General features: G+C 47.8%; 10 protein-coding genes across 10 annotated transcripts; 5 read left to right on the top strand and 5 right to left on the bottom strand.

The window, feature by feature from the left end:
- Nucleotides 1-100: 100 nt before the first annotated feature.
- On the top strand, nt 101-2718 carry spb1 (rRNA methyltransferase spb1; the record flags this gene model as incomplete). The annotated part of the gene is made up of 4 exons (XM_057238251.1): nt 101-118; nt 170-319; nt 373-2092; nt 2159-2718. The coding sequence occupies 4 exons, from the start codon at nt 101-103 to the stop codon at nt 2716-2718; spliced, it is 2448 nt and encodes an 815-aa protein (XP_057100862.1).
- Nucleotides 2719-3121: 403 nt separating this feature from the next.
- Nucleotides 3122-4699, top strand: dot1 (histone methyltransferase DOT1; the record flags this gene model as incomplete). Its single annotated transcript, XM_057238250.1, has 2 exons — nt 3122-3675; nt 3736-4699. 2 exons carry the CDS (start codon nt 3122-3124, stop codon nt 4697-4699), a joined length of 1518 nt encoding a protein of 505 aa, XP_057100861.1.
- Nucleotides 4700-5221: 522 nt separating this feature from the next.
- On the top strand, nt 5222-6859 carry N7529_002721 (HAD-superfamily hydrolase subfamily IA variant 3; the record flags this gene model as incomplete). The annotated part of the gene is made up of 4 exons (XM_057238249.1): nt 5222-5964; nt 6018-6079; nt 6133-6278; nt 6332-6859. 4 exons carry the CDS (start codon nt 5222-5224, stop codon nt 6857-6859), a joined length of 1479 nt encoding a protein of 492 aa, XP_057100860.1.
- An 854-nt stretch (nt 6860-7713) lies between these two features.
- On the bottom strand, nt 7714-8477 carry N7529_002720 (ATG16 family protein; the record flags this gene model as incomplete). Its single annotated transcript, XM_057238248.1, has 3 exons — nt 7714-7872; nt 7961-8334; nt 8393-8477. The coding sequence occupies 3 exons, from the start codon at nt 8475-8477 to the stop codon at nt 7714-7716; spliced, it is 618 nt and encodes a 205-aa protein (XP_057100859.1).
- A 283-nt stretch (nt 8478-8760) lies between these two features.
- Nucleotides 8761-9797, top strand: rab7 (Rab family GTPase YPT7; the record flags this gene model as incomplete). Its single annotated transcript, XM_057238247.1, has 4 exons — nt 8761-8790; nt 9036-9131; nt 9194-9611; nt 9688-9797. The coding sequence occupies 4 exons, from the start codon at nt 8761-8763 to the stop codon at nt 9795-9797; spliced, it is 654 nt and encodes a 217-aa protein (XP_057100858.1).
- A 726-nt stretch (nt 9798-10523) lies between these two features.
- Nucleotides 10524-12114, top strand: N7529_002718 (DMT family transporter; the record flags this gene model as incomplete). The annotated part of the gene is made up of 6 exons (XM_057238246.1): nt 10524-10646; nt 10735-11058; nt 11115-11120; nt 11193-11265; nt 11321-11736; nt 11809-12114. 6 exons carry the CDS (start codon nt 10524-10526, stop codon nt 12112-12114), a joined length of 1248 nt encoding a protein of 415 aa, XP_057100857.1.
- A 671-nt stretch (nt 12115-12785) lies between these two features.
- N7529_002717 (ankyrin repeat domain-containing protein) lies at nt 12786-14489 on the bottom strand (the record flags this gene model as incomplete). The annotated part of the gene is made up of 1 exon (XM_057238245.1): nt 12786-14489. The coding sequence occupies one exon, from the start codon at nt 14487-14489 to the stop codon at nt 12786-12788; it is 1704 nt and encodes a 567-aa protein (XP_057100856.1).
- Nucleotides 14490-15403: 914 nt separating this feature from the next.
- On the bottom strand, nt 15404-18113 carry N7529_002716 (uncharacterized protein; the record flags this gene model as incomplete). The annotated part of the gene is made up of 4 exons (XM_057238244.1): nt 15404-15983; nt 16034-16683; nt 16733-17705; nt 17767-18113. The coding sequence occupies 4 exons, from the start codon at nt 18111-18113 to the stop codon at nt 15404-15406; spliced, it is 2550 nt and encodes an 849-aa protein (XP_057100855.1).
- Nucleotides 18114-20157: 2044 nt separating this feature from the next.
- On the bottom strand, nt 20158-21363 carry N7529_002715 (PH domain-containing protein; the record flags this gene model as incomplete). The annotated part of the gene is made up of 1 exon (XM_057238243.1): nt 20158-21363. The coding sequence occupies one exon, from the start codon at nt 21361-21363 to the stop codon at nt 20158-20160; it is 1206 nt and encodes a 401-aa protein (XP_057100854.1).
- Nucleotides 21364-23668: 2305 nt separating this feature from the next.
- Nucleotides 23669-23869, bottom strand: N7529_002714 (uncharacterized protein; the record flags this gene model as incomplete). Its single annotated transcript, XM_057238242.1, has 1 exon — nt 23669-23869. One exon carries the CDS (start codon nt 23867-23869, stop codon nt 23669-23671), a length of 201 nt encoding a protein of 66 aa, XP_057100853.1.
- Between the last annotated feature and the right edge of the window lie 38 nt (nt 23870-23907).

The raw sequence follows: 23907 nt of genomic DNA, 5'->3' as shown, positions 1-23907 counted from the left end.
TTCTTCGGCGGATCCCTCGTCGATAGAAAAGTATACATTTCGTTCTGTCTTGTCATTTTAAAAGGATTTTTTGGTCTGTTCAGACCGGTTTTCCTTCAAGATGGCGATCCAAAAGAAGGTTCGTTATAATTGATTTTTCTTCGCATTACATCTACTGACCACCTTATAGCACGGAAAAGGTCGTTTGGATAAGTGGTATCGACTTGCCAAAGAAAAGGGCTATCGAGCTCGTGCTGCGTTCAAGTTGATTCAATTGAACCAGAAGTATGGATTTTTGGAGAAGAGCAGAGTCTGTATCGATCTGTGCGCTGCACCTGGTGTAAGTATCCTCAATTGGCATTGAAGAGTCTTTTTTCTCTAACAGATGCGCAGTCTTGGTGTCAAGTCGCCGCAGAATACATGCCGGCGCAAAGTCTTATCATCGGTGTCGATCTCTCCCCGATTAAACCCATTCCTCGAGCCATTACTTTCCAGAGCGATATTACAACCGACAAGTGTCGCGCAACAATTCGCTCTCACCTCAAACACTGGAAAGCCGACATTGTTTTGCACGATGGTGCTCCCAACGTCGGTGCCGCGTGGGTGCAGGATGCTTTCTCCCAGGCTGAGCTTGTCCTGGAGTCTCTGAGACTGGCTACTGATTTCTTGGCCGAGGGCGGAAACTTTGTCACAAAGGTTTTCCGATCCAAGGACTATAACCCCCTGCTGTGGGTTTTCAAGCAGTTGTTCAACTCTGTCGAGGCAACCAAGCCTCCTTCGTCTCGAAATGTCTCTGCCGAAATTTTCGTCGTTTGCCGCGGATACAAGGCTCCCAAACATGTCGACCCGAAGTTCCTCGACCCTAAGCATGTCTTCGCAGAGCTTCAGGACCCAACACCTAACTATGAAGCGAAGGTTTTTAACCCCGAAAAGAAGAAGCGTAAGCGTGACGGTTACGAGGAGGGAGACTGGACCCAGCACAAGGTGATTCCAGTGACCGAGTTCATCAACACTATCGATCCAATCTCTATTCTGGGTGGCTACAACGAACTCAGCTTCCAGCAACCACCTGGAGGAGATCTTGCATTGTCCACCCTGGACCGTTTGGAGGAGACAACAGACGAGATCCGAACTTGTTGTAAGGATCTCAAAGTCCTCGGCAAAAAGGAATTCCGTAACTTGCTCAGATGGCGTATCAAGTGTCGCGAGAAGTTTGGACTTGTCGTCAAAAAGAAGCCTACCACGGAGGGCACCGAAGAGGAAGTGGCTGAGGTAGCCCCCATGGACGAGGAACTGCAGATTCAGGAAGATTTGGTTCGGATGCGGGAGCAGCAAACCGCCAAAGGCAAGAAGGAAAGGCGCAAGGAAAATGAAAAGAAGCGCAAAGATATCATTCGAATGCAGATGAACATGACCGCGCCCATGGACATCGGTATGGAGCAGCTTGGTATGGGAGGTGAAGATTCCACGTTCACCCTCAGACGTGTCGACCGGGAGAATGCTCGCGATGCCGTTGTCAATGCCCGTGACCTTCCTGCTGAAAGTGAAAGCGAAGAAGAGTCCGAAGACGAAGACGAAGAAAGCGACGATGAAGAAGATCGCCTCGAAAGGGAACTTGACCAAATGTACGAACAGTATACCGGCCGCATGGAGGACAAGGATTCGAAATTGCGCGCCAAGAAGTCACGCAAGCAATACGAGGCCGACGCGTGGGAGGGCTTCTCTGACAGGGAGAAGGGCAGCGATGAGGAGGAAGAAGAACATGAAGAGGAATCATCGGACGAAGAAACCGAAGCTGCAGATCAAGCTTCTCGGCCTGAGAAACTCTCGAACAACGCATCTATGTTCTTTGATCAAGATATCTTCCAGGGATTAGGGGACGAGGAGGAAGAAGAGGAGGAGGAGGAGGAGCAGCAGGAAGAAGAAGAAGAAGAAGACAGTGACAACATCTTTGCGATGGACGAGGACGAGGAACCCGAGGAGAAGACTCCGGCACCCAAGAAAACAAACAAGAAGAATGCCAAGAAGGGTGCAAAGAAGGATTCTGAGTGGGTTGACGAATCCGATGAGGGTGAGCCAGAAGCCGAACCGCGAAAGGCGAATGGCCATCTTGGTATGTTGGGATTTGATACCTACTATCAATCAAAACGCACTACTAACATAAATTTTTCAACTACAGATATCGACATTATTACCGCAGAAGCCATGGCCCTTGCACACTCAATGGCTACAGGAGAGAAGCGCTCGTCCGATATTGTTGACGATGGCTTCAACCGCTTTGCGTTCCGCGACACAGACGGCCTTCCCGAGTGGTTCATCGACGATGAGGGCAAGCACAGCACACCTGTGCGGCCCACTACTAAGGCTGCCGCGGCTGCTATCAGAGAAAAGATGCGCGCCATCAACGCCCGCCCAATCAAGAAGGTTATGGAAGCCAAGGGACGCAAGAAGTTCAAGGCTGCCCAGAGGCTGGAGAAGCTTCGCAAGAAGTCAGCACTTTTGGCAGAAGACGATGCCCTCAGCGAGCGCGACAAGGCCGGTGCCATCGCCAGACTAATGAGCAGGGCCACCAAGAAGAGGCCCAAGCAGGAAGTCAAGCTTGTCGTGGCTAAGGGTCCCAACCGTGGTATCTCTGGTCGTCCCAAGGGTGTCAAGGGTAAATACAAGATTGTGGATTCGCGTATGAAAAAGGATGTTCGGGCAGAGAAGAGATTGGCAAAGAAGAAGTCGAAGAAATAGAGGTTGTATTCATAGTTTCAGACAATTTACATAGCAAAACTCATTATGATACCCCAGGGTTCGACCCTAAAAGTATTGGGGGCTTTGAAAATTCTGCAGTTCACATTGAAATTAATGGAAGTTGCTGAGCAACCTCGTTAGTTAGTACATGAATGTACATGACCTCCAGAGCTGTGTGAGGCTGTAGTAGAACGAGCTAAAGTGCCAAGGGTCGGATCGCGTGGTTTCCCCGAGTGGCGCCTTAATCGATAAGCCTCTCTCTTTTCTTTTCTCCCACCTTCATCTTAGCATTGCTTGCATTACTTGCATTTTACTCTTATTACATATATTATTTCCTTCGTCTTCATTGCATACGCCATACATTCTTTCTTTTTTGCAGTTTTGTTTATATTTATCCCACTTCATGGGCTTTTTCGACCACCTTCAGAAAGGAGGGGCCGGGGCCTTCTCACTACAGCCCAAGAAGGCGCAAATTCGCAAGGTTGTACAGACTCGGCCGGCCGCACCTACAAAATCAGCGACGCAAACCACGGAGACTCGATCACCTCGAGTCCAGTCCTCGACGGAACGGAGCCGGAAGGCGCAGCCGCTGAAATCTCGATCAGTATCGAGCGACTTGGAAGCGCGCTCGGCAAAACGACTCAGTACTCCGTCACGCATTCGAAAACGACCTACTCCGGAACAAAGACTCTCGAGTGACGATGACGCAAGCGATAGCGATGCCTCATTTGAGGTACATAAACGTGCGAGAGTGAGCGCCAGTGCCGAGCCAGACCCGGAGCGACGTCTCCGGTCAGTGAAGGCATTTTCAGAAGAAGGTTCTCGACCGTTCAAAATGATGCATGCCTCGGATATCACGTCGGTTCAGAAAGCCGGCAAGTTCAAACCCGCGTTCGGCGCTGAGGGCAAGCCCAAGCAGATTCTGTTGCAATACCCCAGTGCTTCTCAACCAGAAAGGTGTGTTGTTTGACTAGATCACGGAGTTATGAGAAGCTAACGGTCTTTTCCGGTATACAGATACGACTGTGTCGTACCGCGAGAAAACGACGAATTCCGGCCCATCGATGACATCGTTCAGGTCATTGAGACGGTTTGCGACAATTACATCCCCACTGAAGAGGCGGACTATTTCAATGACGAGACAACCGGAATCAAACGCCGGCTGCGTCGCGCTTTGGCCATTACTTCCGAAACCCAATTTCGAGAGGCTGTCGATGATTATAACAAGGCTATCCGGCGGCTGAGGACTGACGGCAGTCTTGCTAAGCACTTGGATAACACACAACGCATCGGTTTGCCCTGGGTGGAGCGAATCCTCACTCAAATTTACTCGCGCACGGTCTCCCCTCGAGTCGACTCTCTCCGGCAATATGAGAATGGCACGGATAATGTCTACGGAGAGCTTCTCCCTCGCTTCATCAGCACAATTTTCAATGAAACCAAACTCAAATCGGGACAGGTATTTGTCGACCTTGGTTCTGGTGTTGGAAATGTCGTTCTTCAGGCGGCGCTCGAAATCGGCTGTGAGAGTTGGGGATGTGAGATGATGTCAAACGCATGTGATTTGGCCGATTTACAGCAATCCGAGTTCAAAGCACGATGCCGGCTTTGGGGCATTGCACCAGGCAAAACTCACCTCGTTCGAGGTGACTTCCTGGAGCAGGAAAGCATCATTAGTGTGTTGAAACGGGCAGATGTGGTGCTCATCAACAACCAAGCCTTCACTCCCCAGCTCAATAACGAGCTGATCAACCACTTTTTGGACATGAAGGAAGGTTGCAAGATTGTCTCGCTCAAATCATTTGTCCCGGCTGGTCACAAGATTCAGTCTCGCAACCTGAACTCCCCAATCAACCTTCTGAAAGTTCAGCAGAAAAATTATTGGTCAAATAATGTTAGCTGGACTGACGTTGGCGGTACATACTTCATTGCCACCAAGGATAGCTCTCGACTGAAAGCTTTCATTGATACTACGCCATAGCAGCCAGTGGTTTGTGATTTTGTCATAGCGCGTACATTCTTTGATATAAAATTTTTGTACATTACCTCCGTTTTGGATATATCATTTTAAGATTTTGCTTGATGCCATATCTGATAGCCTGGCCTGTATAACATGAGCCTGTGTTACTTCACTGCAAGCCTTGTACACATTGCACCTAATTTAGGCACTTGCCGGTTCTGACAAAGACTGACAAAGACTATAGTGAAGCTCTCGTGGAACCGAGTCATAATCATCGATCAGACGTATCAGCGATCAATATATACGTCTCGCAGAGCTGTGGCTCTAGACCGTTTGGTCACACTTGGGGGCTGCAGAAAACTAGACCAGGATTACATCGTATGTTGTCGATATTATGAATCCTGATCCTCCGGTCTATATTTAGAGAATAAATACTACATTAACGCACTACAGTATTGATAACCACATGAGTTAATAACATGATATGTTCCAACCCTTTTTCACCCATTCTTATGCTGTCCAAAAACCAACCCGTGAATTACCATGAGAGTGACCAATCAGTCGAGTTCACCATTCGATGCCCTTGTCTTAGACCTCGGAGGTGTCTTAATCAAAACCCCTCCGCATGTATCTACCAATAAATCCATACCATCACTGAAACGCCTCACCTCCACTTTGACATGGATGCAGTATGAATGCGACAAGATCGAGGAGGCACAATGCTACAAGATCCTCGGAGAACAATTTGACTTTCCCCCATCAGAGCTCAGTGAAGCAATTGCTCTCGCACGGACAACAGTCGAATTCGATGAGGAGGTGGTATCTTGGATTCAAACTCTCCGGCAAGATCAACCCTCGCTGAAGATCATTGCCATGTCAAACATCTCCAAGCCTGACTTTGACGCTCTTCATGCTCGATGGGGTCCTACGTTCTGGTCTTTGTTTGACGAGGTGTTTACTTCCTCTGCTGCTGGCTCCCGGAAGCCCAATCTAAGCTTTTACCAGCATGTTCTGAGGTCCACTGGCATCAATCCCGAAAAGGCGGTTTTCGTGGACGATAGTATTCAGAATACTATCTCTGCGGGTTCTTTAGGGATGCGTGGGATCCTTTTTGAGAACCTGCCTATGCTAGTTCGGACTGTTAAGGGGCTTCTTCATGACCCTGTGGTTCGTGGAAAGGCTTTCCTTCAGAAGAACGCAAAGAAGTTGCATTCATTCACCGAGTGTGGTATTCCAGTGCTGGAGAACTATGTCCAGTTGTTGATTCTAGAAGCTACAGGTGACGAGTATTGGTGTCTCTATGGTTTATATTATAACAATGATACTAACAATGATACAGGGGGCTCGTGCTTTTAAACAAGCCCGACTATCATAAAGGGCAGTTTTGGAACTTCTATCTTGGTATGGTACTCAAACACTCAATTGAAGTCAGTCTAACAATGCTCTCAATGGAGAAACACCTATTTTCGCGCCCGAAAAGTTACCCAATGACAATGATACCACTGCTTTAGGTATGCAAGTAATCAGATTTGACGACTCGGTTGCACATTCCCTTCTTGATCAAATGCTCAAGTGGATGAATGAAAATGGCATTATGGATGTGAGCTGCGTCGTTTTCAAAATCCTTTAACCCTTGCTGAAATCATGCTTTAGATGTATCACGACCGCAACAGGCCCAGATTTGACCCCATTGTCAGCGCCAACATCTGTACGTCATTCTACCTCTATCGGCGAGGCCACCAGGTCCAAAAGATGCTAGACTGGGTCCGCAAAATCCTTTACTACAGGGCATATTCAGAGGGAACATACTACTTCCGCTGTCCGGATTGGTTCCTGTTTTACGTTAATCGGCTACTGGTTGTTTCAAAGACGCCAGCGCTGGTTGATATGTTTGGGCCGCTTTTAAAAGAGCGAGTGCAAGAGCGCATTGGAATCCAGGGCGATAGTATTGCGCTGGCAATGCGTACTATCGTGTGTAACTCGATGGGAGTGTACAATTATCAAGACTTTGAGGCGCTTCGAGAGTTGCAGCTGGAGGACGGTGGCTGGGAAGCGGGTTATCTGTACAGCTTCCCAATTATTGGAAAGAAAGTCATGAACCGTGGACTTGGTACGGCGCTTGCTGTTCAGGCGCTTAGTGGAAGGATTGGCAAGATCAAAAAAGAGCTTGCTATGCTTTGAAGGCCGGTTGAGTACATCAGATCCAGGAAGTCTGGCGGAACATAGGAATATCTTTTTTTAATTATTTCCTATAAGCATATTGGATGTCTTTCTACCAGTTGACTTCGTACTCTTCGTTATTGTTCCCGGGCTGCTTGTGTCGTGAGTATACAGCGGCCGATTATTCTGTAATGAGGATAGAGCACAGTAAGGCCATTAGCAGCCGATTTCAGATTCCAGATTTCTAGATAGCATGTGGGAGATTGGTCGGACAATGGTCACCCTGACCGAAAAACACTATATTGTTGTGTAGATCTGAGAGGGGTAGGTTTAACCACGGATGCCGTAAGGGTGGCTGCGTGTCAGACATGTTGTACAAGTAGTTTAGGGCTTGGGCCCAGCGTTGGAGCAGCGAAGGCTTTTATAGCTTTATGGCTCGGATCTCAAAAGTTTCTTATGTCCGATGCAATGTGATGTGATGCGGCTTCAGCGGCAATTTAATAATGTGATATGGCTGCAGCATTTCCTGGCGAAGATTGACAAGCACTTCGGTGGAAGGGTTGGCAAGAATCAACATAGATCTTGCAATGTATTTGGCGATGCTTGTGTATCCCTTTGTGGTTATTATTTTAATCGTTTTGGATATCTTTCGTCTCTTTAGATATTCCTCATAACTCTTCCTAGGCCGCTTAGGGTCGTGAGTATACTGCAGCTGACTATTTTCTAATAAAGATAGAGCACAACAAAGGTAGTAGTATCAGTCAATTCCAGATTTCTAGACATCATGTCGGAGATTGTGGCTTGGGGTCTAAATGTCAAAAACGCTATGCTCTTCAATGCTAGTAAGCTGATCACCAGCTCAGTGTTCGGGTTGGCTAGGAAAATTTGGAAGCATTGTTCATGGCTTCAGCTTCTTGACCCATCCTCGCCATCCAACGATCAACAAGGTCTTGGTTTTCTTTTTGAAGTCGAGTGGACTTCTCTTCGGACATGTTAAGTTGAAGATTAAGCGTCGCCATTTCATCTTGGAGATCCTGCAGAGTTAGAGACAAGTCGTGTTAGCCACTTTCACTCGCGGGCCTGTTTGGACTGGAACGTTTGGATATATATAATATTACCTACCTCCAGCAATTTGGCCTTCCCTTTCAGCTCTGCATCTCTGTCTTTCAGTCGCAAGTATAGCTGCGCCCTCTCGCTTTCCAAAATGTGGATCCGTCGAGCTTCTTGCGTGCTCTTCTTTCGAAGAGTTTCCACCTCTGTAGTCACATGGCTGAGTTGATCCTGTAATTGTGAGCGTGAGCGCTGCGCCTCGGATAACTCTGCACGAGTGGCATTGAGAAGATCTGTTGGAGTAAGACCCGACTCGCTCCCTCGTTGCTTTTTAGATGGAGTCACCAAGGGAGATGGAATACCCGGCTGAGATGCAATATGTGTTGGCGCTGGACTGGCGGTTGCTGTAGTTGCTAGTCTGCTGGTGCGATCTGCAAGCTGAGCATCTATATCGGTAGAATGATGTCAGTTGTAATTAACAAATAACAGCACTTGTACACGGACAGGCATCGTAGAGAGTGACATTCGCCTTCTCTCGTTGATCTCGGACTGTCAAGGCAGCCAAGTACTCATCCCTCCAGTGGGCCATGGGCCTTCCCAAGCAAATTGGGGATGTGCCTGGAATGTGATGGGAGTGGAGTTCTTGCGGGCTGAAACGTGCTAATCGTTATCAATTTGTCCACCGCCCGATCGACCGCCCGGGCCTCATGCATCATCGAATCCGGCTACAACCCAACCCCAACTCTCTATCTTCACTTGCTCTCTATTACTATAAAGCCCTGGCAAAGACTGAATATAGCTTTTTGCCTGATATCTACCTCGTTGTTTAATTCTCTTCCATTTCCACTCGGTCATTTGACCGAATCCCAACCATGGCGTCAAGGAAGAAGGTCCTCCTCAAGGTACGATCTCCGTTCTCCGCACCTGCTCCGTGTGACGGGCAGCAAATCTTTCACAACAGACCTTTTTACTGACGGTCTCATTTTACAAACAGGTTATCATCCTTGGTGACAGCGGTGTGGGAAAAACTAGTCTGATGAACCAATATGTCCGTTCAGCCTCGCCCCCGACTAGCGCTCTGCGGCCGCACCGCGGTCGGTGACAAATTCTCAATACCCGCTAACATAATCCTATTCAAATGGAACAGGTCAATAAGAAGTTCAGCGGAAGCTATAAGGCGACTATCGGAGCCGATTTCCTCACCAAAGAAGTCCTCGTCGATGATCGACTGGTGACAATGCAGGTAAGGCCCCAAAGGACCTTGTCCAATCGACATGAGGGGCAATCGTTGATCTGAGATGTTAGATTTGGGATACTGCCGGCCAAGAACGGTTCCAGTCATTGGGAGTGGCGTTCTACAGGGGTGCCGATTGCTGTGTGCTAGTCTACGACGTGAACAACTCCAAGAGTTTCGAGGCCCTCGACAGCTGGCGAGATGAGTTCCTGATCCAGGCAAGCCCGAGGGATCCTGAGAGCTTCCCATTCGTAAGTGGCGCTCCCGCATTCCTTTCACTTATCTCGTGCACCACAGCAGACAAAAATGATATGATGGTCCGTGCTGATGATCATGTGCAGGTTGTCATTGGTAACAAGATTGATGTGGAGGAGAACAAGCGGATGATCTCCTCAAAACGGGCCATGACCTTCTGTCAGTCGAAGGGTAACATCCCTTACTTCGAGACCAGTGCCAAGGAAGCTGTCAATGTTGAGCAGGCATTTGAAGGTGAGTTGATATCCACACTTTACTCTGATGTTCTATTGTACCTAGGTACCATTGTTTACTGACTAATTCTGTTCAGTTATTGCACGAAGTGCCCTCGCGCAGGAAGAGGCCGAGGAATTCAGCGGTGAATTCAGTGACCCGATCAACATTCATCTGGACAACGACCGCGATGGCTGTGCCTGTTGATATACCCTTCCCATTATCGTGATGTTCCAGCGACCTATTTCCTTTGTCTTTCATCTGTACTGCTGCCAGTTGGTCCCCGGTCCTGAGTTTGTAGAGAAGACCACGGGGTTATGCTTTTGGATAATCTTGCCTTTCCCTGGGTGTCTTGTAGATGTTTATGGTTCCACTTTGAATTCACTTGGGAGAAACATCACCCACCTTTCTTTTATCTGAAATTAGTTTCACACTGGCAGTGTTTTTTTGGGATGGGCTTAACGCAATACCAGTGGTTCTTTACTGCAGTTCATATTCCTCCCATGTCAATTTAACATCAGATGATGAAGGAGATAACATGTGTACCTATCACATGCGCATTCATACATACATACGTGGTGTATGGACGATGTACATATTTACTACTCCATAACTGATTTGATCTCAGCAAATCCTGTACTGAGATTGGACGCGACATTCGCCCCCGGAAATCCTTATCTCGCTAATGCTTGGCATCCTACCCCAAATATCCTCCTCTGGCATATCTTCATTACAATTCCGTTCTGACACTCCTTTCTAATTTCCTCTGGAAATATACCGCTCTTTTGTGCTTCAGATGCTTGAAACTCAACTGGTCCCGCGTTCACCCTGGCACCACCAACCCCAAACATAGCAATTGCGACATCGGCAACTCCCACCACTGTTACACCTTTAGTCGCGCGACCTGTTACCGAATTCACAACAGATCCCACCATGGCCCCAGTCACCTCTGAGGGACCTGGCATAATGCCACTAGGTGTGGCCCGGCGGACACTGGGAATTATTTTACTCCTGGTGGTTGTTGTGCTGTGGACAACGTCCAATTTCCTCGGAAGTGTATGCGCGCCCCGGTCCAAGGAGATCTCCATGGAATGAAAACAACTGGTCTAGACGGTCGGCTAACTTGTTACCGAATTCTGCTCAGACCATTTTCGCCGACAGAACTTACCCGAAACCCTTTTTTGTGACTTATACCAACACTTCGATGTTTATCATGCCCCTCTTCTTCATCCTCGGTCGTCGAACGTGGGCTCTGTGGCGCCATCGCAAACTATCTCAGATTACTTCGCTCAAGAGCTTGTTAAGGCATCTGGACTCACATGATCCCAAGGCCGAGGAGGAGAGCATGCTGAATCACGGCTCTGATGAAGAGGATGGGCAGCTCGGACGGCCGAGTCAAGATGGCCCAGGCCAAAGGCTAGGGTTGAAGGCAACGGCCAAATTGAGTGTTCAGTTTTGTCTTCTCTGGGTAAGCATGCGGTCGTGCCTTCTTGAGTATCTGTCCGGCTGGCTAACACATCGCAGTTTACCGTATGTCGCATACCTGAAAACGGGAGGCTTTTGCATTGAATACATTTTAACTGATAATTTTTCACCGAATAGGCAAACTACTTCGCCATGGGCTGTCTCCAGTTCACAACAGTCGCAAGCACAACCATCCTGACTTCCACCAGCGGTGAGCATTTCCCCCTCTCACAAGCAGCCACAACCATATACTCATCCTTTACAAGGAGTCTGGACCCTGATCTTCGGCGCGATGATCGGCGTTGAGAAATTCACCGCGCGCAAACTCATCAGCGTCATCGCTTCTCTAATCGGCATCATCCTCATCTCGCGCGTAGACCTCTCCAAACCAGAAGAAGGCGCCGCCTCAGATGGTAGCGGCGGTTCATTTCCCCACAAGTCTACAGGAGAGATTGCCCTGGGTGATGCGATGGCCGCTTTCAGCGCAATTTTGTATGGTCTCTACACCATCGTCATGAAGAAGCAAGTAGGCGACGAGTCGCTGGTCAATATGCCCCTGTTCTTCGGCCTGGTTGGCTTTTTCAACGTCGTCATGCTATGGCCCGGTTTCTTCATCCTGCACTGGACAGGAATCGAAACCTTCTCCCTCCCTGAAACGCAGCGAGTATGGACGATTATATTGGTACGAGCTTTTTTCTTTTCCCCAGATCCACGCTTCTAAACCAAAATATCCCCGACTAATTATTCATTCCAGAGCAACTCTTTCGCTTCTTTCGTCTCCGACATCGCCTGGGCCTACGCCATGCTCCTCACCACGCCGCTCGTCGTAACAGTGGGCCTCAGTCTAACTATCCCCCTTTCCCTAGTCGGGCAAATGGTTCTGCAGTCCCAGTACGCAAGCCCACTGTACTGGGTCGGAGCGGCTATCGTGGTCCTGTCGTTCCTGGTCGTTAACCACGAAGGCAAGGCCGAGGACGATGTCGTTAACCCTAGTGGAGTAGGCCGGACCTCTCCGGGGGATTATAACAGCATTCCTGTTGAAGAAGAGGAAATGCGATAGGTTGGACTTGGGGTCTTCATTTAGCTTTAGCTTGGTTCTTGCATACATGTATTCATAGAGTGTATGTGCAAATTATTTGTTCTTTCGGTCTTAGGATGATCGCTGCTCGGTATTCCTTGTAAACTACATACATATGTTAGGACCTGTGAGTTGCTACAGTATATATGTGTAATACGTCGTTCTGCAACGTCTTCCCTCGGTTGCCCTGACATGAAAGCTTGCTCGGCCCCGGTGATCTTTTGGTCCTGTCCTTCTTTCTTTCACCATGTTGGTAAACCTTGATGAGGAGACATTCTATAACTAGATCTATCTAAAAAAAATGTTGAACATACTTTACTCGGCTGTATAATCAGCTCTAACCCTACCTAGTCGATCCTAAGTATCAAAACTCATGTGTGTTCTCGCTTGATCTAGCTGTTGAAGCGTTCTCAGATCTCGTGTGTCGTTCATTGCGTGTTACGACGCTGGTATTCCAAGCATTCCCTGCACCTTATAAAGTTAAACAGATAATAGGTACTTCCATAGTGGTAAGTTACCACCTCAGTCGACATAGCCTTTGGCTATAATGACCTGGCGCATGGCAAGACCCCTTGTTGGTGTAGCAATTATACATTCCAGCAGTTCCAAAACGTGCGATAAGTGCTACAATGGCCACACTTATGAGACTTTCTTCAATTGTAATCTGCTCCTACTGGCTGCCCTCTACCTCTACCTCTGCCTCTTCCAGAGCCGGGTATGGGCTGCGCTGTTCCCTGCCACCTATTTCTGGTCTCCTCCAATAGGTTCTGCGGAGTTTTACCCTCCGCATTTGGTTGGCTCGTCAACATAGCTGTATCTTCCCCGGCAGCATCCTTCAGAGCAAGCATCATCTCATCCTGAAGTCTGATCTTGTTCGCAGTTGTTACTTCCTTATCTCTCCCCTCACGGCGTACATGATCATTCAAAATTCCCCGCGCTGCTGCATGAAAGGGCGTCTCCCGGAGAGTATTCTGAACCCGGAAATCCGCCCCGTGCTCAATTAAAAACTTTGCCGCTGGTACCTGTCGCAAATTCTGAGCAAAGACGTGCAATGCTGTTTTCCCGTTGTTCTCGGTATGATTTATATTGGCACCGTGAGATAGGATTAAGTCTAGGATCGTGGTGTTGATTGGGTCACCTTGATGGGAGTGGTACCCTAATAAATGTAGGATGGTACAGCCCGACTTATCGGGGATCCGAGGGTCAGCCCTGTATTCGAGCAAAGTGCGGATAGCAAGCTCGGCGTACTGGCTGCAACCGCACACAGCGTAGCTTATAGCAGCATAGTGTAGCGGCGTAGATCCAGTGTTGTCAACAAGGTTGACACCAGTAGAATCATGGTCGAGGAGCAGCCGAAGGGTCTCTGTGATTCTGAGCTGCTTGTCCTGGAGTTTACAGTTGAAGTCTCCGGGACCGCTAGCTGCCCAGTGTAGTGGGAGTCGCCCATCACTGTCACAGGAGGTAGCCAGCCCAGGGTTGGCATTGTTCTTGGAGTTTTGATGATCCAAGAGCAATCTAACAGCATCAGTATTATAGAATAAACTTGCCAGGTGAAGCGTCGTGACATCATGCGTGTGAGCCTTTGTGGCCCTGGACTGGAGCGGTACCTTGGCATGATGGAAGTGTTGATGCTTCAGATAAATATCGGCACCGGAATCAATGAGCCGTTGGATTAATGAGCCATTAGCCCTTGACACAGCAAGCCCAAGCACACTGTCTTGCACCTGACTTCCCCAAGGAGAGAGATCATTTGACAAAGGGCGAATGACATCTGTCGCTGAACAGCCCCGATCGAGAAGGAAATTAATCAACTGATGGCTTCGCGCAATCCGATTTCGAAACCACTCATTCCAATGAAGACCCTTATCTTCTACTTCATCTGCGTCTTTGTCAAGATACATCAGCGATCCCGTAGCCGCGAGGATCGGCGTATCTCCCGAATCATCTCTCTGATGCAAATCCACCGTCCCGAGCGGTAACCGATTTTCTGAACTGTCATGGCTGTCCAAGATGAAGCGCACCACATCAATATTTGCCGCACCACATGCATCGAGCAGCAAACAGAACTTGGGATTGAACCTCTTGACAGTTTCTGGAGCCGCAGTGTACACCTCCAAAAGGATGTGAAGAGCCTCGGGGCTGCCGTACGAGGCTGCATTGAACAAGGTATCCTCCAAGTAGGGTGTCCCAGGGGCAATCACATCCTCGGGAGAGTATGAGGCAATGAATTGACGGAGTTGAGGGAGGTTGTTCTGCTTGATAATGTTCACAAGGCGGTTTCTACGCCTGCCGATGATTTGAGAGGGGGATTCCGGGAGGTCCAAGTGGGTTGAGATGGGAGAATCGCTCTCTGCCATGAAAATTTACTCTCCTTCTTCTATTTTGTGTTGTGTTCCTTCTTATATCAGCGGTTCGTTTGTGAAAGGAGAGTGTGCGAAAAAGGAAGAAAGGAGGGGGAAAGAAAGCGGAAGAGGAAGAAAAGGGTTGATACTATGCAAAACCAGCGAAGCCAAAAGCTTGGTTTGACGAGATAAGCTTAGATTTTTGGTTCCTAGAGAATCAGCGGGTGGTTTTTCGTTGATGGGTTCTTGAATTCTCCCTCTGCTGGGTCTGTACAGCACAGTATTATTTAAGTATGCAACTTATGGGAGCTTCGGTTCTTAGTTATGGCTCGCCCATTACTGGTTGATTTAGCGTTGGAGTTATCGAATTGATGACCAACAATTCTCAGCAAAAAGGGCCCTGGTGTTGATGTTATTTTCCTTTCTGGTGGAAGCACCTGGGCATTGGCAAACCAAATCATGAAATGGTCAATATAGCATCAAGTTTATCCCATCTCGCCGTACCACTGCGCTTTTCATTGCTCGAATAAGGGAGACCAATCTATGCAGAACTGACCATCTACCCAAACCAGGTCACTATTTACATGGATGACATGCTGCCCAAAGCCAAAATGGACAATCTTTACAGGAGTCCATTTCGCATCTCCAGTTCCAATATCGGGGTATCACAGGGTATGAATGACGATATTGTATTGTTGCATGGCAAATCCCAACGGCAACGACACATGGAATCATGCAGCTGTCGTGAACACGAATACCCAGCCCGCTGGGCTTCCGCCTTTCCCTTCCTTTCCTTCATGGAAACCATAATGCAAAGATGACATCGCAGAAAGCACAAAAACCAAAGCCAGTATGGCGACTGGGTGAAAGACTCTATAAATGACACAGAAAAAGAAAGATTATATATAGCGGCAATTGCGAATGCAAAACTACGTCTCTAGCGTGGCATTGTATCCCCAGCGGAGGTGATTCTCAGCAATCCACCACTGCGAGACGTGCGCAGCCTCCGCGAGCCACTTTGCTGCGATGGGCCCGTACCGCGCCTGCACGACGTCATGGAGAGTGTTGATATTGAGGTCTTCGTCTGGGTGGAGCTCGAAGGGGTCAGCTACGACGTCGCTGAAGCGCCACGGGGCGTCGGTGATCAGCGGAACGACGAGGCGGTAGGGCGATGCCGCTGCGCGCATGGACACCCATGTGCCGCCCGGGTTCATGGTCGAGAAGTGCCATTCTTGCTTGCCGTCTTGTTCTGGGATTAGGGTGCGTATCATCGACTGGCCTTCGTAGAGGGAGAGGAGGTCTTTGACGATTTTGCTGTCGTGTTCATTTATGGAGGAGGACTCAATTAGGAGGTCCAGGATTGTGGGGAGGATTTGGGTTGAGAGGACGGCGCTGTCGACTTCGATTTGGGGGAGCTTAGGGTGCGAGAAGAGGAGGGGCACGTGGAAACTGCCGACGTGCGGGTCGTGGTTGGCGGTTACGCCGCCGTCGTTGGGGAGGGAGAGACCGCTGGGAGATGGTTAGTGAGAACTTGGGTCGAATTGAGAGGGGAAACTTACTGGTCACCAGCCATTACAAGAAGGGTCTCATCGGCGATACCGGCCTCGGTCAGGATTTCCATGATTTCCGCCAGCCATTCGTCCTGGTAGACGATGGTGTTCAGGTATCGGTTGATCTTCTCGTTGAGTCCGAACCAACTGCCGAACAGCTCCTCGTATTCACCAGGCTTGTACCATGGGGTGTGAGTGTTGTGAGTGAGATGGGTCAAAAAGAGACGAGTGTTGTTGGCTTGGGCAGCGGAGACAACATCCCGGAGGTATCCGTTCAGTGTTTTGTCCGGATAATCATGGTCGTGCTTTTCCTTGGGAAGATACTTGTCATTGGTTTCTTCCAATGACTCCTTGGTCATGATATCTTTGAATCCCAGAGCAGGAGTAAGGTCGAACTGCCTGTCCCAGGTGCCGTAGTGTGACTGCATCCACATGGTGTGCCACGGCCAGGCAGTCCAATCTTCTGTCTCGGTGGTTCTGTTCGGCTGGGCGTTCAATGCCTCGAAGATGTGAGGTAAACAAGGCTGGTAGATATCGTGCCGATATTCGAGGTTGTTATACACCGCAATCGGGTTCAGACCGCACACGGTGCCTGTGATACTTTTCATGGTGTAGGTACCAGATGTATAGGCATTTCGCGCACTGATGCCACCATAGGGCTTGGGTTGACCTTCGCGCTGGGGGAATCCGTTCTCAAATCCAGTGAACCGCTGGGCCATGGGGTGTGAGCGTCGCGAGTCGATCCTCGATATCCTGAGGAATGTGGCCGTCCTCGAAAGAGTTTTTGATGTGCTTCATGATATAAGAGTCTGCACGGAAGGGGAACACATCCTGTCTGTTGCTCTCCAACTTGATAAGAATGATGTGCTTGATCTTGACGGTTCCGTTCTTCAGTACCTCACGCATGGGCTCCAAGATATCATTCTGAAGGTTAATGGTGTGCAGAGGATCTTTTGCCGGGTTGTAATGTTTCTGGAAGTGTTCCGTGTGGTTGATCTTGAATGGAGACCATTCGACATAGCCATTCGATGAATCATCGGTACGTAGCCAGTCAAATGTTGGGAAGTCGTCTAAGGCCGTCTTGCCTTCCAGCCAGCTGTAATCTCCCGGCAACGAAGAGACACTTCCATGTGCGGGGCGGGAGATAAGACCCTTGAAGGGTGCGAGTGGCAGGGTGGCAGAGAAGAACCCGTAGGTCGAATCTAACGGGCGAACGCAGCGCAGCAAAACGACGACTACACTGCAAGAGATGACAATGACACGCTTGAGCAACGGTCGACTTTTTTTCACGGGCAAGTCCTGGGATGGGTCTTCAGGTGTTTCGAGCAGCCCTGCAGACTCGGCATTATGACCTTCGTCATAATCATCAATTGCAATCTGTTCGTATATCTCAGGGTCTGGCAACTCTTGTTCCTTACGACGATTGTAGCGGAACTTGGCGGGCAAAAGTGATCCCCAAGTTCCGAGGAAAGCATCGGTTACCCGGAATAGATGCGGGGTGGCGTAGTAGGCAGCAGTAAAAATCAACGAGTCGATAATGATCGCGACAGCCAATGCGGACAGGACAGTCCATAGGGTAGGCTTAGTATGGTGGAAGTTATTTATATTGCGCCAGTAGATCTCCACACCCACGTGGACGTAGTAAGAAATGTTGGCGGAGGTCATTGATGCAGTGTAAAGACTAGAATAGAGTTAGCAATTTTTGTACCTATGATGTGAATATGGATTGGTTGATAGCTCACCTCCATAACGCCGTAGTAAAGGCCGCGAGATAGCGCCACAACGGGTAATTAAATGATCGCGCCAGAGCACATGCGATCAGGATAAGCAAGAAATCAACGAGGAAGAATGTCGCGCCCCAAACCAGGAAGGAGAACACGGTCAATGCCTTCATATGAACAACAATATGGAAACATTTGGACAGAGTGATGGCGATAAAAATGACGGAGAAGAAATATTTACGAGAGGCCTCCCACCCACGATCAAGATACAGCTGAGGATCTTGGGCGACATCGAGAGCGAAGAGGGCCGAGTCCCTCACATGCTCACCGAGCCTCTGGGAGAGAGTTCCTGACCAGGAAGATTTCATTGTGCAAGATAAACCACATTAACTTCATGAAGCAAAAAACCCCCGGGAATATATGAAGAGAAAGAAAAGGAGTTTCCAGGGTCCAAAAATGGGCCCTCAAAGGCAGTTGTCAGCGCGAGTTGGTTCTCCCGTTGGTGTTCTCCACTACCACACGTGTGAGTGGGTGACTTAGGAGATCGGCGCGACACTACTCTTATCCTACGGAGGACTTATCGTCATCACAGTATGTTAAGCCCTAGAATGGTAACTGAGCACGCGAACAGACCTACTTCTAGCTTGGTAAACTCGTTTTTTTCTTTTCTTCTATGGGGGTTCTATTCAGCGTGGGTCTAGCCCCCAACTTGGCTCTTGGCAGTTCATGTTTCTCTTTTAACCGGTTTATTTTATACAATTCAATTGTATATAGATTTTGCAATTGTAAGTAACTACATACATAACTACGTATAATCATAACTACCAGTAGGTATGTTGTATGTATGCATGTACCCTGCTGCATAGAAGATATTTCGTGTCTTGGCAATTCTTGGCACATTTTAATTGGTCAAAAGTCCACCAAATATTCGGTAGATTCGCCGAACCGGTTTCTAGGGCTGAACATATGACATACTATATAATATTCATAGTTACAACGGAGAATGGATAGCTACTATTAGTCTATGGAGTCCCCATTACACAAGGCGGAAATTAACTCAAATCGATACTCCATCATGAGTCCAAGTGGAGCAAATTCATATTTAGACGTACAATCGATATACAAAATTGGTTTTCAAGCTTCACAAGTATTGCCCTAATCCTACTTTCGGAGTAAATTTTGACAGGGGATATATCTAATCCTTGCATTGAGATATTGATATATGTAGGTATACTGCTCATATAGCATTCGAAGTTTCATTCGCGAAGGCCTTATTGTTCCCCAAATTGATGGTATCTTCAGTGTGATTAGTATGTATAAACACGGACAGATACCTTGAACATTCTATTATCGAGGAGAATCATGTTTGATCTCTACCTATATGCTCACTGTGGAGTAATAACTTAAATACAATGAGGACATATTAGTATATTTCTCTGCGGGTAATTACCCAGGTAGTACCTATTCTGTATAGACGTGAAGAGCTCTATATGTATGTAATGTTGTATACTATGTCATATTACCCATATCTGTATACAATGATAGAAGATCTAAGGATTTAGAGCCAAAACTACGTTTACCAACGTTCAAAGCTCGTTGCCTACAGACCGATGAGGCTATCGCTCTAAAAGTCTCCACGGTTTTGTTTAAACAACACATATACACTCCCTAGATACACCATGATTGACGGTGCTATCTATGACCGTAGAGAGACGGAATATATATTAGACGAGACCAATGTTCTTGCACTTACGCAACTCCACGGACTTCCAATCATCGGACTTTCCTCGGTAACACTGTTTAAGCACAGGTTTGAACACGATAAACAAAGTAATGATAGTATCCTTGTATATCCTCCGCTGGAATGAATGCACTACCGAGGCAGATCCGTTCAGGTCGACAATACACTATCAGGATCTGATTCTTACTGTTGGTGAGTGTCTTCCATCTGCATTATGTATTAGGCACTAGAGTACTATCGCCCGAGGCAATAACTATGATACAACATATTAGATGCTCCGTATAGATGATAAATGCAAGACAGAAGAAAATAGAGAATGCCAGACTCAGCTGTCAGAGAGACGTGTGCGCAATGAGAAAGCAATGCCTCGATAAGAAGATAACAAGGAAAATCAGAGGAAACGAGAGAAAACAGAAACCGAAGCTTCATTATGAAAGGAAACCCCACTTTGTCCACTGAAGGTGTACGAAGAAATAAACGCCAATCCGTTCCCCGGGGACGCCGAAGCGCAAACCGCAACGAGTAGCCGGGGAGATATCACCAACCTGGGTATATTGAAAGAAAGACATGAGAAATGAGAAATGAGAAATGAAGAGAGAAGGAAAATCGCTGGCAAATGGAGATGGATAAGGTGAAGAATGGGGCACCGCGAGAGGTGGAACAGGGTGGCACTATATAGAGCTGCCCAGAGCAGGGTCCAGTTTTCTGCGTGCAGCGAGGATGCTCTTCAATGAGCCCAGCCAGCGCGCCAGGGATTCTTCCTCAGGAGCGCAAAGTCGATAGGTTTTTTCCTCGGCGATAATCTGCATGCAGAACTTTTTCGATCTGGACATAGGATCCACCTCTGCAGCATCGAATACTTGAGACATGGGGATGATCTTGAGGGCCGAGTACTCCGCGTCATCCTTGTAGAAGGCCAGACTCTTGGGCCGAAGCACAACCCAGAGTCGTTTCCACTGGCGCACGGTCCCTTGGATGCGCAGCCCCTGCAGGTACCCCTGGCAGATGACCCGCTCTGGGTCGCGCAAGATGCCATGCTCTGCTTGTTTGCCTGTGTCTCGGGGAAGAAAACTCGACGGTAGAGATGATGATGGCGGAAATGCTGATTTATCTTCTGGGGCTGACAGAGACAATGAATGTATAGATGGCATAGATCGTAGATGGCTGTTGCGGGCGGGTGCAGGCCCATCAGAGAACTCCGAATAAGAAGCCATTTCGTTGCCCGAGTAATCCTGGATGTAAGGGAGCTTCTGGGCCCGGCTTTGTGGAGAGCGTGCAGGGCGAGGTTCTGGGGAGCTGGCGCGGCCAAAATCAGAGTGATCGGTTGTGTCGTCGACGAGGTGCTTTTGGATAGTCGGGGTTTCGCGCTTCTTCGTCAAGCCTAGGAGAGCGCGCTCGTCCTCGTCACTGGGGATCGTGGCGCGAAGGCGCTGGATCCATTCATCGGCATCGCGCTCAGTTGGGGCTTCGAAGCGGTAGTTCGTCGACGGGGTAAAAACGCCAAACACATGCCGCCGGGTTGATCGCGGAGACTTGACGGGTGCGATGGCGGTAACTTCAGAGAGAGGAATAGAGACTCGGAGGCGGGTGGTTTCTTCGTCCTTGTACACGGAAAGGAGGTTCGGTCGGAGGACGAGGTAAGCTGGTTTCCATGAAGCGCGAAAGACATGCTTGTGCTTGACTCGACGGCACACCCTCCCTGTCTTCAAGACTCGATCGAATTCAAAGCTTCCATTCTCGTTCACGGGAGAGAAGGGATCCAGGTTCCCATTATTGCGAGGGCTATTGCGAGGTCGGAAAAAAGATGAGGGGCCAGGCTCCGGAAGCTTGATCATCGGGGGTTTCCCCTCGAGCGGCCGAGTAAGCACAGAATTCATGTTGGGCTGAAGAAGAAAGAAGTCAAGAACTCCGAGAAAAGGGGGAGCCCCGCGGTGATAACGTCCCCATGTAGTGATGGCCACAAAGTTTCGAGGATTATCATGCGGAGAGTGATGATGGATGATGACGGATGGCCTAGGCTGGAACCAAGCCTTTTGACCCTTCGGCCCTTGTTACTCCTCAAGTTACGATCTACAGGGCGCATAACATTGCTTACACTCTATCAATTTGCTTCTTGTTATATTCTTGTTATTGGATTCGAACGGTCTATAATATGGAGTATTTATGCACGCGAGCATAAAAAAAAACTTCATCTTTTAGGACTGGAAGATATAGGGGGAACATAAAATTAGTACAGAGTACGTAGATTTTAACGTATAAAGACCCGGTCCAGACTCCAGAATTAAAATTACATGCGTATGCAAATAGCGAAATTACGAAATTACGAAAAAGGAGAGTTACATCCGATAATACCGTATATATGGTTACATACGTGTATGCACATTACATGTGGGGCAGATGAAATTTACAGGACCCTGAGTTGTAGTACTGAGTGCTTACATAGATATATATGTATCATTATGTATTGTGTACTTGGGCGGCCCAAACACACAGAAGCTCAATGCCGCTGTGAAATGATAGGGTCAGATGAGGAGGTTTCGTATGCGCTGATCTCCGGCCTAACGGCTGGAGTGTTTTAGAAAGTTTGAAGACCCTTGATCGTCAGTAGGAGAGTGAGACAAATTGAATCAGGTTTGTTGGGATTAGAACTATCCGGGGGGCAGCTATCTTTAGTAGTAGGAGCAACGAAAAGCTGTATATTAGCTATTGTAGGGAAATAATAGTTATAGATTGCACATACTACATAGTACTACGGAGTACGTAAAGGATCGATCTCTATAGGATTGCCATTGTAAGATCAGTGGATCAGGTGGACGATTAAGATGTGGTACCACAGAACAATTCTTAATCCAGGCACAGCATTTGTACACGAACACAAGCATCTATGGAATGTTCCAAGGTTTCCGAATGTATCAAAATCATCGCACAAGGCTCTTAGTTGATTGATTTAATGGGGAAATAGCCTTTAAATACCGTCGCCTCAAAATCGATTGGGAAATTCATCAGACCACTACTCTTTTTGATACTCCAAATGTCACTTTCCTTACAGAAAGAAACCACTTACTCACAATCTAGGCGTTCTCGTTCACAAGACGCCGAGCGGATGTACTCAATCACCATATGTTGTGAAAGTCTTTGTAGCCGGTCGTCATCCCCTGGGAGAGGAGTCCACCGCTATAAATGCCAGAATCAGATTAGTTTTACTTGTTAAGAATCCCAGAGGGGTAGCATACTAATTTCTCGTTCGTTATTGTCGTAGCAGTTTGTAAAGATACCGTAAGCTAGAGAACGGCGTCTGCTATACTTTCATATCGGTCAGAATCCCGACTTTGGAGGGGTGTATTGAAAGGCACTGCCTTAATGTAGGTAGGTGGTATGTTGAGTTTGCGACGATCTTTAGTGAGAGTAAATTGGCTTGGTAGATATGAAATCGTTATGCTTTGGAAGGTGGGGTGAGGGATGACCTCAGGAGTAGATGATATGGACAGCAACGCAAATCCAGGCACCTGGGCAATTAGGCATGAGTTGACTCATATAGTTAGCTACTTACTGCCTTTAGGTCGAAAAGACGCGATGAGGGTGTAGACTCGAACGTATGGTAATCCTGTTATACACTTTCTGCTGTGCTCACCCCTTACCTTTTTCATTGATATTTGCAGAGTTCTTCGACAAATGATTATATCTGACATAATGGGGTTCACGGGGTAACTAAAGTGTTTACAAACACACTAAAATACATGAGATCGTATGATTTTTGGCCTTCCCCCCTCATATGCCCACAAACTATCTTCAAAGGGCCAACTAGACATGAGCTAGGTGGCAACCTTTTTGATCAATGGATGTCTGCGTTTCCTTATGATTGGGGCCACTGTTTTCATTCGCACTTTGTTGTGCGCATGTCTTTCTAGAATATGGTCATAGCTTATATAAAAGAATGCGATGGGAAACCACAACAGTTTTTGATTTAATGTTTGGTATTTGTCTATCCTATCACTCGGTCAGTTATTAACTTAGTTAAACTGTTCAAGAAGTGCTTGGAAGTGGCCTTTGAAATAGATAGTCAGATACTAACAAGTCCAACAGCTCTCGGATGTTTGAGTTGGACAAATATGTAGAAAGTCTTTTACATATGAAAGAAAAGTTTCACTCTGCACTCAATGTTGCCTTGCCTCCGAATAATTCTCACAGAAGTGAGAATTCTTCCCTTGAATTGTATTTGCCATCCCAACAACCAGACTTGACGGACCCGAAGGCCAGATTCTCCACAGGTGGGACATTCTGCTGTGGGAACAATTCCCCAACAACCTGCATAAGCTTTCCCATTTCCACAGTCTTTTTCTGCTCGCTGTATAGGACGCGCCCTGTTTCAAGCTCGAAAAGCATTGCCCCAAAAGCAAATGTATCTCAGCAGATATCGATTT

The sequence above is a fragment of the Penicillium soppii genome (genome assembly GCF_028829465.1).
Source record: "Penicillium soppii strain IBT 18220 chromosome Unknown utg000003l, whole genome shotgun sequence".
Classification (NCBI taxonomy): domain Eukaryota; kingdom Fungi; phylum Ascomycota; class Eurotiomycetes; order Eurotiales; family Aspergillaceae; genus Penicillium; species Penicillium soppii.
The sequence above is the reverse complement of the archived record's forward strand: the minus strand, read 5'-3'. Positions and strand labels throughout refer to the sequence as shown.